Genomic DNA, 15,188 nt, shown 5'->3' on the forward strand with positions numbered 1-15,188 from the left:
ATCACAGATTAGTTCTGTTTGTCAACTTCACTTGAACAGAATCACACATAAGTATATACTTATGTCTACTTCTTTCATTCAACATATCATCTGATAATTATCTATTGTTCACCCTTTGAGTCAACACTTATCATATGGAATGACTATTTTTATCTCTACTCATAACTCTTGTCTTAAGCTCTACATTTTCTGATTCTAAAATAGTCATTCATTGCTTCTCAGCCTTTTGGCTAAGATCAAGTGTAAAATAGTCATTCTATCCTTCCTTTGATTAGCAATTAAATGGTGTGTCTTTTTTCATCCTCTTTTTTCTAGATTGTGTTACTGGTCTCGGTTCCAGAATTTCACTTTGTTCTTTTTTTAATAGAGTGAAATCTTTTGAACTTTAGAATTCTAGTTTTTTGTTTCTTTCTTCAACTTATTAATCATAGTTACTTTAAAATTCGTCTATACTAACATATCTTAATTTTTCTCCACTAAAATTTTCCCAGATGATCTCTTTACCCAGAAACACAATGAATAAATTACCAGTGGCTGATAGAGACCAAATACACAAAATGAAATTAATGCATCTTAATTCTTTGCCATACCTCCACAAGCTCTTCTTATTTAAAGTTAGGACAATTTTTATTTCTGTAATCAGTATATCACCATGAAAAGAAATACATCCCCCAAAATAATAAATTAAAAATAACAGATAATACTTTATATGTATATAGCAGACTCAGAAAGCAATTCATTGGTTATGTACCTAAAATATTAAGCATCTAATAAGTGTTAACAAACACAGTAATAATCATTGGGATCCTACTATGTGCAAAAATGGTTTAGACACATTATCTCATTGAATATTCTAAATCATTCTAGGAGCTAAGTACTTTGGGGGAACTGTTAAATGCCAGCACTCTGGCAATCTTAAAATCCATGTAGACCACAAAGTAAGGCTTAAACCACAACAGACCTAATGGCAGAGCATCCTGTGATATTATCAAAACAGAGGAAAACAGAACTGCTAGAAGATCATTTCTCGCTCAATTTCTCATCTTGAAAAATGCTGCTACAGGCAATTTTCTCAGTAGCATCCCTCATTCAGGGGGCTGTCGATCTTTCAGAGTACACCGTAAGGCTCTATAACTGCTTGGCTGCAGCATGGAGCCGAATCCCTGTCAACAGGGCACCCTACCATGTGTGCTGCAGGCCAGGTGGTGCCCTAGATTCAGGGTTATCCTGAAAGGGACAAGATAAGCTGACACGATTACTGATTTGCTTTTGCTGTCTATGCAAGTAATTAACTATCTTAATCTATCTGGGACTTTTTGCTTCTTTACTGGATGACCAGCAGCCAAAATGAAAACTTAGAATTTTCTTTTGTTTCTCAGAAAAGGAAAATAAGGCTTAGAGATCAGATATAAAGCAAAGTGCTGAAAGGTGTCGTAGCTTATACATGGTCTGCTATCTAGGCCCATGTACTTCAACATTTCTTCATAGAGCTTTGGCTTGAGGTTAACCCATTTAATTATTTATATGTTGTTGTTGTTCAGTCTCTAAGTCATGTCCAACTCTTTGTGACCTCATGGACTGCAGCATGCCAGGCTTCCATGTCCTTCCCTGTCCTCCTATCTCCTGGAGTTTGCTAAAATTCATGTCCATTGAGTCACTGCTATCTAACCATCTCATCTTACTTTCTAAGAATTAACAATCATAGTTACATTGCTTAACATCATCATGGATAACTATATAAAAGATACTCTTACACAATTTACTCTTACAATATCATAGGACCAATACGCATATATGAGAAAACAAGTAGTGAATATCAAAGTATACCTTTTCCCCCATAATAACAGGTAGCAAATGATCCAGCAAATTGAATTCAGCCATGAAAATTGTGAAGGTACATTTGAGGAGAGTAACACTTGTATGTCGAGTAGGAATATATTCCTCCAAAGATGCCACTTCCTCAGGATTCAGCATTGTTTCACTTTCATCTTTAATATCTAAAGTGAAATAATAAAAATTCAATGAAAAATTATTTTTAAATAATTTTCTTAGTTAACTAAAAAATTAATTAGTTCTCCAAATTTGAAGGTCAAATTCTTTTTCAACAAGGAAGCAGCTGTAAAATAGTGCTACCTTTAACGAGAATAAATTACTTTGCTCTAGAAAATGTATGCCTTTGCTATATAAGAATGTATGTTTTATATTTTTAAATATATGTTAAATATTTTAAAGAAATTCTTAATCTGTCATTAAAAGAATAATAGCTTCCTTTCATAAAAATACCACTGAAGTTAATATCAATTCAAGCCAACAGACTAGGAGAAAATACTTGTCACAGACAGATACATAGACAGACATCGGTATCTCCACAAAGGATTTGTACCTGCAACGTACTAAAAAATTTACAACCACCTAAAAATCAAAAGTAAATGAATAATCCAATGGAAAAATGGGCAAAAAAGCCTTGAACAAACAAAAGATAACATATTCAAATGCAAAAGTTACATCAAAAGCTAGTTAACATCATTAAGATACCAGATAACCACAAATAATGTAACAATGTGGTAGCACTACACATCCACTGGAAAAGCTAAAATGAAAAAGATTAAGAATACAAAAGTTGGTAAGTATGCACCAGCAAACTTTTTCCATAAAGAGCCACAAAGAAAATACTTTAGGTTTTGTGTGTTAGTTTGTCACAATTATTCACTTCTGCCACTGAAGTAAAAAAGCAGCCACAGACAAAGCATAACTGAATGAGGATGACTATGTTCCAATAAAATTTTACCTATAAAAAATGAAAATTAGATTTCATATAGTTTTCATGTGTCACAAAACATCAACCTTATTTGTATTTTTCCAATATTTGAAATGCAAAATCCATTATCAACTGATGAGCTATGCAAAAAGAGGCAGTAAGTAAGTCATAACTGACCAAACCCCTGATCAACGGCAACTAAACTTCTACAGTGCTGATAGACATACACTTGGGAAATCAGTTTGGAAATATATACTAAAGGTAACATACATAATCACTTTACCTAAGTGATTCTACTCTTAAATTCCCAACAGAAATGAATACTTATGTTTATCAAAAGGGATGTACTAGAATGTTGGCAGCATCACTATCATAATAACCAAAAACTAGAAACTAAACAAAACCTCATCATCAGTAAAATGGATAAGTAAGTTATGGAATATTCACAAAATGGGATACTAAAAGGAAAGGAGAATGAATACCATAAACATAATGTAAACTAAAGTCAATGACAAATGAGTATACACTGTGTGCTTACATTTACATGAGTTCTAAAATATGCCAAAAGATATACAGGCTCCAGTGGTTAAGAACCTGCCTGCCAACGCAGGGAGCAAGGGTTCAGTCTCTGATCTGGGAAGATCCCACACGACACGGAGAAACTGAACCAGTGTGCCGCAACTACTAAAGCCTGTACGTCTAGAGCCTGTGCTCCAAAACCAGAGGCCACTGCAGTCAGATGCCTGCACACCACAATGAAGAGTAGCCCTGCTCGCCGCAAGCAGAGAAAGCCAAGGTGCAGCAATACGGACCCACTACAGTAAAAAATACATAAAATATAAAAAAAAAAATTTTAATAAAATATGCCACATTAAATCTAGGATGTTATAAGTATGAAGAGTCTGACCCCTTGGGGGTCAGAGTAATAATCAAAAGAGGGCAGGAAGGAATATTCTGGAGTGCTGGTAAGGTTCCATATCCTGAACAGTTAATCATATAGATGTGGTTAGGTTTACAACATTGACAAAATTTTATCCTTAGATTTTTGTGTCCTTTCCAGTACATATATTACACTTCAAGGAAATAACTAATTAAAAAAAAAAGAGTGGAGGAGAACTGCTAATTACTCAGAAAAAGAACTGCATGTATAAAGTCATTTAGCAGCAGTTTCTTTACATACGTCATATTTCTGAAATGATAAACTGCTTCAAATAATGCATTTTACATAAACATGTATATGCACGTGTGTGTGTGTGTGTAGCATAAGCCAACTGTGGAAGAGAATTCAAATGGCTTTTTTTTTTTTACCAAAAAAAAAAAAAAATCTGAATTTTAACTCAAGTGTATGGACTCCTTCTAGAGAACATATTTTCCAGCCTACCTGGCTGCTGGGTACAAGGATACACTACTAAGTTTGGGTCAATAAAATGACTGTGCCATGTCATCAAATGAAACTACATACCTACCATTTTCTCTTACCCTACCTGCTACTGACTAAAACTAGACATTGTAATGCTGAGTCAACATTGAGCATGCAAATGAGGTATCTCAGATGGCAGGAAAACAAGATAGAAGGAATTCTGGGTCTAAGACAACATCATGAAACAGAGTCACCCTAGTCTCCCAAATTACGTACCAGTGTTGGCTTTAACATGATAAAAATTAGTTATATACTGTTTTTTGTGTGGACATTAGTTTTCATTTCTCTGGGATAAATGCCCAGGAATGCAGTTGCTGGCTACATGGCAGCTGTATTGTGTTTTTAAAAAATCTGTCAAACCGTTCTTAGAAGTGGCTGTACCATTTCACATTCTTAGCAGCAACGAATCAGTAACCTAGCCTTCCTCACATCCTCCACAAAATGTGGTGCTGACACCGTTTTCTGTACATACTATCCTCAGTTCAGTTCAGTCATTCAAGTAGTGTCCAACTCTTTGAGATCCCATGGACTGCAGCATGCCAGGCTTCCCTGTCCATAATCAGCACCGGAGCTTGCTCAAACTCAGGTTCATAGAGACAGTGATGCCATCCAACCATCTCATCCTCTGTCATCCCCTTCTCCACCTGCCTTCAATCTTTCCCAGGATCAGGGTCTTTTCTTATAAGTCAGCTCTCCCCATCAGGTGGTCAAAGTATTGGAGCATCGTCATCAATCCTTCCAATGAATATTCAGGACTGATTTCCTTTAGGATGGACTGGTTGGATCTCTTTGAAGTCCAAGGGACTCTCAAGAGTCTTCTTCAGTACTACAGTTCAAAAGCATCAATACTTTCGCTTTCGGCCTTCTTTATGGTCCAGTTCTCACATTCAGGCATCAGTAGTGAAAAAACCATAGCTCTGAATACAGGGACCACTGTCAGCAAAGTACTGTCTCTGCTTCGCAATATGCTGTCTAGGTTGATCAGAGGTTTTCTTCCAAAGAGAAAGTGTCTTTTAATTTCATGGCTGCAGTCACCATCTGCAGCTGATTTTGGAGCCCAGAAAAATAAAAGTTGTCACTGTTTCCATGGTTTCCCCACCAACTTGCCACGAAGTGATGGGACCGGATGCCATGATCTTCATTTTTTGAACGTTGACTTTTAAGCCAGCTTTTTACTCTTCTCTCACTTTCTTTAGCTCCTCTTCACTTCCTTCCTTAAGGACGCTGTCACCTGCATAACTGAGGTTATTGATATTACTCCCAGCAATCTTGATTCCATCTTGTGCTTCACCCAGCCCGGAATTTCACATGATGTACTCTGCAAAGAACTTAAATAAACGGTGGAAAATATACAGCCTAGACAGTCTCACTTTCCAATTTGGAATCAGTCCATTGTTCCATGTCCCATTCTAACTGTTGCTTCTTCACCTGCATACAGATTTATTAAGGGCAAGTAAGGTGGTCTGGTATTTCCATCTCTTGAAGAATTTTCCACAATTTGTTGTGATCCAATCAGTCAAAGGCTTCAGTGTAGTCAATGAAGCAGATGCTTTCCTGGAGTTCTCTTTTCTATAATCCAACGGATGTTGGCAATTTGATCTTTGGTTCCTCTGCCTTTACTAATTCCAGCTTGAACATCTGGAAGTTCTCTGTGCATGTACTGTTGAAGCCCAGTCTTCAACACAGTTGAGCATTACTGTGAGTGTGAGATGAGTGCAATTGTGCAATAGTTTGAACACTCTTTGGCACTGCCTTTCTCTGGGATTGGAATGAAAATTGACCTTTAACAGTCCTGTGGCCACTACCAAGTTTTCCAAATGTGTTGGCACACGGAGTGCAACACTTTAACAGCATGATATTTTAGCATTTTAAATAGCTCAGCTGCAACTCTATCACCTCCACTAGCTCTGTACGTAGTGATGCTTCCTAAAGTCCACTTGACTTCACACTGAAAGGTGTCTGGATCTAGGTGAGTGATCACACCATCGTGCTTATCTGGGTCATTAAGACCTATTTTCATATAGTTCTTCTATGTATTCCTGCTACCTCTTCTTAATATCTTCTGCTTCTGTTAGGCCCACCTGTTTCTGTCCTTTATTGTGCCCATCTCTGCATGAAATGTTCTCTTGGTGTGTCTGAATTTCTTGAAGAGATCTCTAGTCTTTCCCATTCTATTGTTTTCCTCTATTTCTTTGCACTGAAATGCAAATCTTAGAAAGCTTTTCTTATTACTCCTTGCCATTCTTTGGAACTCTGCATTCAGATGCATGTATCTTTCCATTTCTCCTTTGCCTTTGGCTTTTCTTCTTTTCTATGTTATTTGTAAGGCCTCCTCAGACAACCAGTTTGCCTTTTTGGATTTATTTTTCTTGGGGATGGTTCTGAGCACCACCTCCTGTACAATGTTATGAACCTCCATCCACAGTTCTTCAGGCACTCTATCAGATCCAATCCCTTTAATCTCCTTGTCACTTCATACGGTACAATGTACTGTACAAATTACAGTACATTCACCATTTGATTTAGGTCATACTTGAATGGTCAAGTGGTTTTCCCGACTTTCTTCAATTTAAGTCGGAATTTGGCAATAAGGAGTTCATGATCTGAGCCACAATCAGCTCCAGGTCTTGCATTTGCTGACTGTATAGAGCTTCTCCATCTTCCACTGCAAAGAATATAATCAATCTGATTTCGGTATTGACCATCTGGTGAAATCCATGTGCAGAGTCATCTCTTACGTTGTTGGAAGAGGGTGTTTCCTATGATCAGTTCATTCTCTTGGCAAAACTCTTCACTTTGTACTTCAAGCCCAAACTTGCCTTTACTCCCGGTATCTCTTGACTTCCTACTTTTGCATTCCAGTTTCCTATGACGAAAAGGACTATCTTTTTGGTGTTAGTTCTAAAATGTCTTGTAGGTCTTCAAAGAACCGTTCAACTTCAGCTTCCTCAGGACTTGTGGTTGGGCACAGACCTGGATGACTGGGGTACTGAACGGTTTACCATCCGAGCACTCAGCAGAATGCCTGGCAGAACACACACTGAAACGAGCTGCAAGAAATGAGTTCAGGAACAGACCAGGCATTCATGGCACGGTGCTCCGTGATTTCACAGGCACTAACCTTTGGATGTAGGTCCGATCAGCTCTTGTTTTAAATACATCATTCGTATTTGTGTGTGTGTGTCTGAGTCACTCAGTCGTGTACGACTCTTTGTGACCCCATGGACTATAGCCCACCATGCTCCTCTGTCCATGGAATTCTTCAGGCAAGAATACTGGAGTGGGTTGCCATTTCCTTCTCCAGGGGATCATCCAGACCCAGGGATCAAACCCAGGTCTCCTATATTGCAGGTGAGATGCTTTACCGTCTGAGCTACTAGGGAAGCATCATTCAAATCAACTTGCAAGAGGCTCAAAATTAAGCGAAAACAAACCTGGTTTTAGTCTACTGTATGGTTCGTATTCATGTTCCAAAGCACAAACCACCATTTTTAAAATTCTGTGTACTGCACTGCTATCCAAGCGAAAATCAAGAGGACCTATAACAAGGCTTTTGGTAGACTTTTCCTGAACTGTTCCCAAATCTTCACTCTTTCCTGAAGAAAAGTCTTGTTGATTTGCAGAACCTACGAGAAGTGAAAATTCATATTAATATTCTAAGCACCAATCAGATACATCAAGTATGTATTTTAATATTACTCTTATCTTTTCAGCTTAGACCTTAAGACCTTAATGCCTTAAGAACAATTCTATATCAGGTAGATACACGGAACCCTGCTGATCTATTTTTCTTTATGCAGATGAGATGCTATTAACAAAAAAAACAGTTACTTTAAAAAACTATTCTTGTTATCTATTTAATGTTATAATATCTGCTATAAAACTAAAATGGTCATTCTTGAGAAATTATTCTCTAACATTTAATTGGCCTATACCCACTAATTCTGTACACAATACTATTAGGTGGACTGGGAAGTCAGACTCTGGAAGAAGTTGCATTTTTACTATTTTATCTTAGAAGTTTCACTGAAAAATTGATTACTTAAGACTACAAGTTAAAAGGTGACTTGAGAGTTTTATAATTACCATGGAAATTAACAACAGGTATTAACCACTTTGAACTTTTTCCAGAATAAAATCACTATGGTTATGCTCCAAGGGTGAAAGCCAACTTCCTCAATCCCTTATCTGCCCATATATATAAGAGGAACCAAGATTTTCTAAAGAAAATCTTGGCTCTACCTATAGGTATTTCTTTTTATCCAGTATGTCCAACACCTACATTAAATATTTGGTTTTAATATATAAATTCACTATTTTAAGTGATAACATAAAGTAAATTTCAATTGACTCATATTTATTCAAACAAAATTAGGTAAGCAAAACTTTCTAGTATTTTACTATTTTTAGTTAAAGACAAAAATTCTTCATCCACGTACACTTTTTAATAACTTTTTCAAAACTATATTTCCTTCATTTCAGAAAAAAGGAGTCCAGTTCAATCTCTAGTTTCAGTACCAGACAAAAAAAAATTATATCTATTATTCATATATTCTTAACAAGATGACTATATACAAACATAAATGTCACAAATAAAACATACGAAGTTAATCTTAAAATATATTTTATGATACACATAAATAATATTGAATCACATTATATATTAGGTTTAAATAACATTATCATTAACATAAAAAAAAATCACTTTCCATAGCTAAACTAGGTATTTCTAGAGCTACCTGTCAAGATGAGGCAACTAGAAGATAATCCGAAGGACTCTTGTTGCGAATCAAAACATTCAAAACCAAGGAAAATATCCTGCTTTTGAGTCCTACAGGAGCTACTAGGCGTCTTTTAAAAAATGTCACTTCCTAAGGCGACCTTTCTTTTAGACATCAGATTGTCTCTAAAACAATGAAGTCTAGAGGATTCTATTTTTTTTTTCAGTTAATGCAATTTGATTATATTGCAGTTTAAACTTAGATGCCAGTCATTTATCTAAAAGGTAAAACTGTGACTGACTTCTAGCTGCATCTTTTCAGCAAGGTATTTTACCCATGCCCACCCTCGATATGTTTGGTAACTCCAGCCCCCTGAATATTTGGCTATTCTTATTAAGAGTAAAGATAATATCCAGTTAGCCTAAGGATAATGAAGGACTTGCCAGTCTGTCCAGGACAGCCAAAGGCAACAGAACCTGCACTGCCCACGTTGCCCATATATTTATACCTATCAAGAGAAAAATTATTCCTCTTCCCATCAGAAGAGGAATTGGCAAGCTACCAAAGTAGCCACTGCACAAGGAACTCCACTTTCATTCTCAAGAAGTATATACATATATATCCCTTCTTTCTAAGTATGACTTCTTTCACTAGAAATTAACCTGCTTTCTTTTCCAACTAGTCCCCTATAAAGTTTACTTGTATTTAACTTACAACTTACGAGCTTAAGTCTCTGTATAAAACCATAACTTTAAAGAAAATAGTAGCTCTTAACACAGGAACTAGGCAAATTAAGGAACTAGAAAATTAAGCCTTAAATAGAATAATTTAGGAAACAAGAACCCTTCTACTCCAACATTCCCCCAAATTAACATTAACATTCTCCCAAGGCACCCAGATTCTAAAGGGCAATGCAGCACGATCCCTCTCTTTCATCATTTTCCATAATCCAATAACTAGAATCAATTTTATCCGTATGTCTCTAAAACATTCCTGTTGTAATCTACATTTTCATCTATCTACTTTAGGTCCATAAAAAGATTTGGAATAACTTCTTAAATAAAAAAAGACTAAAACTATGAAAAAAAGCATTTAAAGTAAATTAACAAGAAATAGTTTCTAAAACACTGAGTACTTCCACATAGCATAAAAAATAATTATCAGAATACTTATTAATATCAAACAGTAGCACAAGGAAAATTTATTACCTGAATTTTTCTTTTATGTCATTTTATACTGTGGGTAAACTACTACTACATCATTCATCACAAAAATAAATAATACGAGCTCCTTTTCTTACTCTGCATTTACTAATGCTTACAGTAAGTAACTACTATGATGAACTTAGAGTACACCAATCAAATCTGCTTTCCCAAGTTTCAGAATCCACTACAAACTTTGTAAAATTATTAGTTTAATATGCATTTAGATACCTAAGATAAAATTCAGGGCATTTTTTGATAATTTGGACTATTAGTTCAATCACTCCATTGTATCCAACGCATTGCGACTCCATGGACTGCAGCACACCAGGCTTCCCTGTCCTTCACCAACTTGCAGAGCATACTCAAACCCATGTCTATCGAGTTGGTGATGCCATCCAACCATCTCGTCCTCTGTCATCCCCTTCTACTCCCACCTTCAATCTTTCCAAGCATTTTTTGATAATTTGGACTATCAGTTCAATCACTCCATCATGTTCGATGATTTGCGACCCCATGGAATACAGCACACCAGGCTTCCCCGTCCTTCACCAACTCCCAGAGCTTACTCAAACTCATGTCCATCGACTTGGTGATGCCATACAACCATCTCATCTTTTCTCGTCCCCTTCTACTCCCACCTTCAATTTTCCAAGCATCCAGGTCTTCTCCGATAAGTCAGATATTCGCACAGGTTGCCAAAGTATTGGGAGTTTCAGCATCACAATCAGTCCTTCCAACAAATGAATATTCAGGACCGATTTCCTTTAGGATGGACTGCTTGGATCTCCTTGCAGTCCAAGGGACTCTCAAGAGCTTTCTCCAGCACCACAGTTCAAAAGCATCAATTCTTCAGCACTCAGCTTTCTTTGTATTCCATCTCTAACATCCACACATGACTACTGAAAAAAATCGCAGCTTTAACTGGACAGATGTTTGTTGGCAAAGTAATATCTCTGCTTTTTAATAGGCTGTCTAGGTTGGTTATAGCTTTTCATCTAAGTAGCAAACACCTTTTAATTTCATGGCTGCAGTCACCATCTGCAGTAATTTTGGAGCCCCCCAAAAAATAAAGTCTCCCTTCATTTCCACTGCTTCTCCATCTACTTGCCATGAAGTGTAAAGTCCCCCTTCGTTTCCACTGTGTCTCCATCTATTTGCCATGAAGTGAAGGGACGGGATGCCAGTATCTTAGTTTTCTGAATGCTGAGTTTTAAGCCAGCCTTTTCTCTCTTCTCTTTCACTTTCATCAAGAGGCTCTTTAGTTCTTCTTCGCTTTCTCCCATAATAGTGGTGTCATCTGCATATCTGAGGTTATTTCTCAGAAATATCTCAGGATATTTCTCCTGGAAACCTTGATTCCAGCTTGTGCTTCATCCAGCCCGGCATTTCGCATGATGTACTCTGCATAGAAGTTAAACAAGCAGGGTAAAAATAGACAGCCTTGACTTCCTCCTTTCCTGATTTGGAACCAGTCTGTTGTTCCATGTCCAGGTCTAACTGTTGCTTCTTGACCTGCATAGAGATTTCTCAGGAGGCAGGTCAGATGGTCTGGTATTCCCATCTCTTTCAGAATTTTCAGTTTGTTGTGATCCACACAGTCAAAGGTGTTAGTGTACTCAATAAAGCAGAAGTAGATGTTTCTGGGAACTCTCTTGCTTTTTGAATGATCCAACGAATGTTGGCAATTTTGTCTCTGGTTCCTCTCCCTTTTCTAAAACCAGCTTGAACATCTGGAAGTTCTCGGTTCACGTCTGTTGAAGGCTAGTTTGGAGAATTTTGAGCATTACTTTATTAGCGTGTGAGATGAATGCAATTGTGAGATAGTTTGAACATTCTTTGGCATTGCCTTTCTTTGGGACTGGAATGAAAACTGACCTTTTCCAGTGCTGTAGCCACTGCTGAGTTTTCCAAATTGGCTGGAATATTGAGTGCACTACTTTAACAGCATGATTTTTTTTTTTTAACAGCATGATTTTTTATGGTTTGAAAGAGCTCAACTAAATTTCATCTCCTCCACTAGCTTTGTATGTAGTGATGATTCCTAAGGCCCACTTGACTTCGCATCCCAGGAGGTCTGGCTCTAGGTGAGTTATCACACAATCGTGGTTATCTGGGTCATGAAGATCTTTTTTGCATAGTTGTTCTGTGTATTCTTGCCACTCTTCCTTAATATCTTCTGCTCTGTTACGTCCATACCACTTCTGTCCTTTATCAAACCCATCTTTGCATGAAATGTTCACTTGGTATCTCTAATTTTCTTGAAGAGATCTCCAGTCTTTCCCATTCTGTTGTTTTCCTCTATTCCTTTGCACTGATCACTGAGGAAGGCTTTCTTATCTCTCCTTGACATTCTTTGGAACTCTGCATTCAGATGTGTGTATCTTTCCATTTCTCGTTTGCCTTTCACTTTTCTTTTCTCAGCTATTTGTAAGGCTTCCTTGGACAGCCATTTTCCCTTTTTGCATTTCTGTTTCTTGGGGATGGCCTTGATCACTGCCTCCTGTACAATGTCACAAACCTCCATCCATACTTTTTCAGGCACTCTATCAGATCTAATCCCTCGAATCTATTTCTCACTTCCACTGTATAAACGTAAAGGATTTAAGTCCTACCTAAATGACCTAGTGGTTTTCCCTACTTACCTCAATTTATGTCTGAATGTGGTAATAAGGAGTTCATGATCTGAGTCACAGTCAGCTCCCAGTCTTGTTTTTCCTGACTGTATAGAGCTTCTCCATCTTTGGCTGCAAAGAATATAATCAGATTTCCCTATTGACCATCTGATGAAATCCATGTGTAGAGTCTTCTCTTGTCTTGTTGGAAGAGGGTGTTTGCTCTGACCAGTGCGTCCTCTTGGCAAAACTCTGTTAGGCTTTGCCCTGTGGTCCATTCTGTACTCCAAGTCTTCTATGCTTGAAGACCTACAAGACCTTTTAGTACTAACACCCAAAAAAGATGTCATTTTCATGATAGGGGACTAGAATGCAAAAGTAGGAAGTCAAGAAACACCTGGAGTAACAGGAAAATTTGGCCTTGCAGAACAGAATGAAGCAGGGCAAAGGCTAATAGAGTTTCGCCCAGAGAACACACTGGTCATAGCAAACACCCTCTTCCAACAACACAAGAGAAGACTCTGCACATGGACATCACCAGATGGTCAACACCAAAATCAGATTGATTATAGTTTGCATCGGAAGATGGAGAAGCTCTATACAGTCAGCAAAAACAAGACCAGAACCTGACTGTGGCTCAGATCACAACCTCCTTATTGCCAAATTCAGACATAAATTGAAGAAAGTAGGGAAAACCACTAGACCATTCAGGTATGACCTAAATCAAATCCCTTATAACTATATAGTGGAACTGAGAAATAGATTTAAGGGACTAGATCTGATAGACAGTGCCTGATGAACTATGGACGGAGGTTCCTGACATTGTACAGGAGACAGGGATCAAGACCATCACCATGGAAAAGAAATGCAAAAAGGTAAAATGGTTGTCTGAGGAGGCCTTACAAATAGCTGTGAAATGAAGAGAACCGAAAAGCAAAGGAGAAAAGGAAAGATATATCCATTTGAATGCAGAGTTCCAAAGAACAGCAAGGAGAGATAAGAAAGCCTTCCTCAGCAATCAATGCTAAGAAATAGAGGAAAACAACAGAATGGGAAACACTAGAGATCCCTTCAAGAAAATTAGAGATATCAAAGGAAGATTTCATGCAAAGATGGGTTCGATAAAGGACAGAAATGGTATAGACCTAACAGAAGCAGAAGATATTAAGAAGAGGTGGCAAGAATACACGGAAGACTGTACAAAAAATATCTTCACGACCCAGCTAATAACGATGGTGTGATCACTCACCGAGAGCCAGACATCCTGGAATGTGAAGTCAAGTGGGCCTTAGGAAGCATCACTACGAGCAGAGCTAGTGAAGGTGATGCAATTCCAGTTGAGCTCTTTCAAATCCTGAAAGATGATGCTGTGAAGGTGCTGCACTGAATATGCCAGCAAATTTGGGAAACTCAGCCATGGCCACAGGACTGGAAAAGGTCAGTTTTCATTCCAATCCCAAAGAAAGGCAATGCCAAAGAATGTTCAAACTATTTCACAATTGCACTCATCTCACACAGTAGTAAAGTAATGCTCAAAATTCTCCAAGCGAGGCTTCAGCAATACCTTAATCGTGAACTTCCAGATGTTCAAGCTGGTTTTAGAAAAGGCAGAGGAACCAGAGATCAAATTGCCAACATCTGCTGGATCATAGAAAAAGCAAGGGAGTTCCAGAAAAACATCTATTTCTGCTTTATTGACTATGCTAAAGCCCTTGACTGTGTGGAACACAATAAACTGTGGAAAATCCTGAAGGAGATGGGAATACCAGACCACCTGACCCACTTCTTGAGAAACCTGTATGCAGGTCAGGAAGCAACAGTTAGAACTGGACATGGAACAACAGACTGGTTCCAAAGAGGAAAAGGAGTACGTCAAGGCTGTATATTGTCGCCCTGCTTATTTAACTTAAATGCAGAGTACATCATGAGAAACACTGAGCTGGAAGAACAACAAGCTGGAATCAAGATTGCCAGGAGAAATATCAACAACCTCAGATACGCAGATGACACCACCCTTATGGCAGAAAGTGAAGAGGAACTAAAAAGCCTCTTGATGAAAGTGAAAGAAGAGAGTGAAAAAGTTGGCTTAAAGCTTAACATTCACAAAACGAAGATCATGGCATCTGGTCCTATCACCTCATGGGAAATAGATGGGGAAACAGTGGAAACAGTGTCAGACTCCAAAATCACTGCAGATGGTGACTGCAGCCATGAAATTAAAAGACGCTTACTCCTTGGAAGGAAAGTTATGACCAACCTAGATAGCATATTAAAAAGCAGAGACATTACTTTGCCAATAAAGGTCTGTCTAGTCAAGGCTATGGTTTTTCCAGTGGTCATGTATGGATGTGAGAGTTGGACTGTGAAGAAAGCTGAGCGCCAAAGAATTGATGCTTTTCAACTGTGGTGGTAGGCAAGACTCTTGAGAGTCCCTTGGACTGCAAGGAGATCCAACCAGTCCATCCTAAAGGA

General features: G+C 37.9%; 1 protein-coding gene across 13 annotated transcripts in view; it reads right to left on the bottom strand.

Moving 5' to 3' along the window:
* The window catches only part of VPS13B (vacuolar protein sorting 13 homolog B), a 775,932-nt gene that overhangs the window by 671,821 nt on the left and 88,923 nt on the right, over positions 1-15,188 (bottom strand). For all 13 annotated transcript variants that reach the window (XR_006336417.1, XM_043880234.1, XM_043880239.1 and 10 more), the window contains 2 exons: positions 7,613-7,804; positions 1,828-1,997 (listed from right to left, as the gene is read on the bottom strand). Coding sequence is in view for 12 of the 13 variants with exons in the window: in XM_043880234.1 (XP_043736169.1) it covers positions 1,828-1,997; positions 7,613-7,804 (362 nt within the window). In the remaining variant the exon portion in view is untranslated. The remainder of the gene's footprint in view (positions 1-1,827; positions 1,998-7,612; positions 7,805-15,188) is intronic.

Source organism: Cervus elaphus, chromosome 21 (assembly GCF_910594005.1).
Source record: "Cervus elaphus chromosome 21, mCerEla1.1, whole genome shotgun sequence".
NCBI lineage: Eukaryota > Metazoa > Chordata > Mammalia > Artiodactyla > Cervidae > Cervus > Cervus elaphus.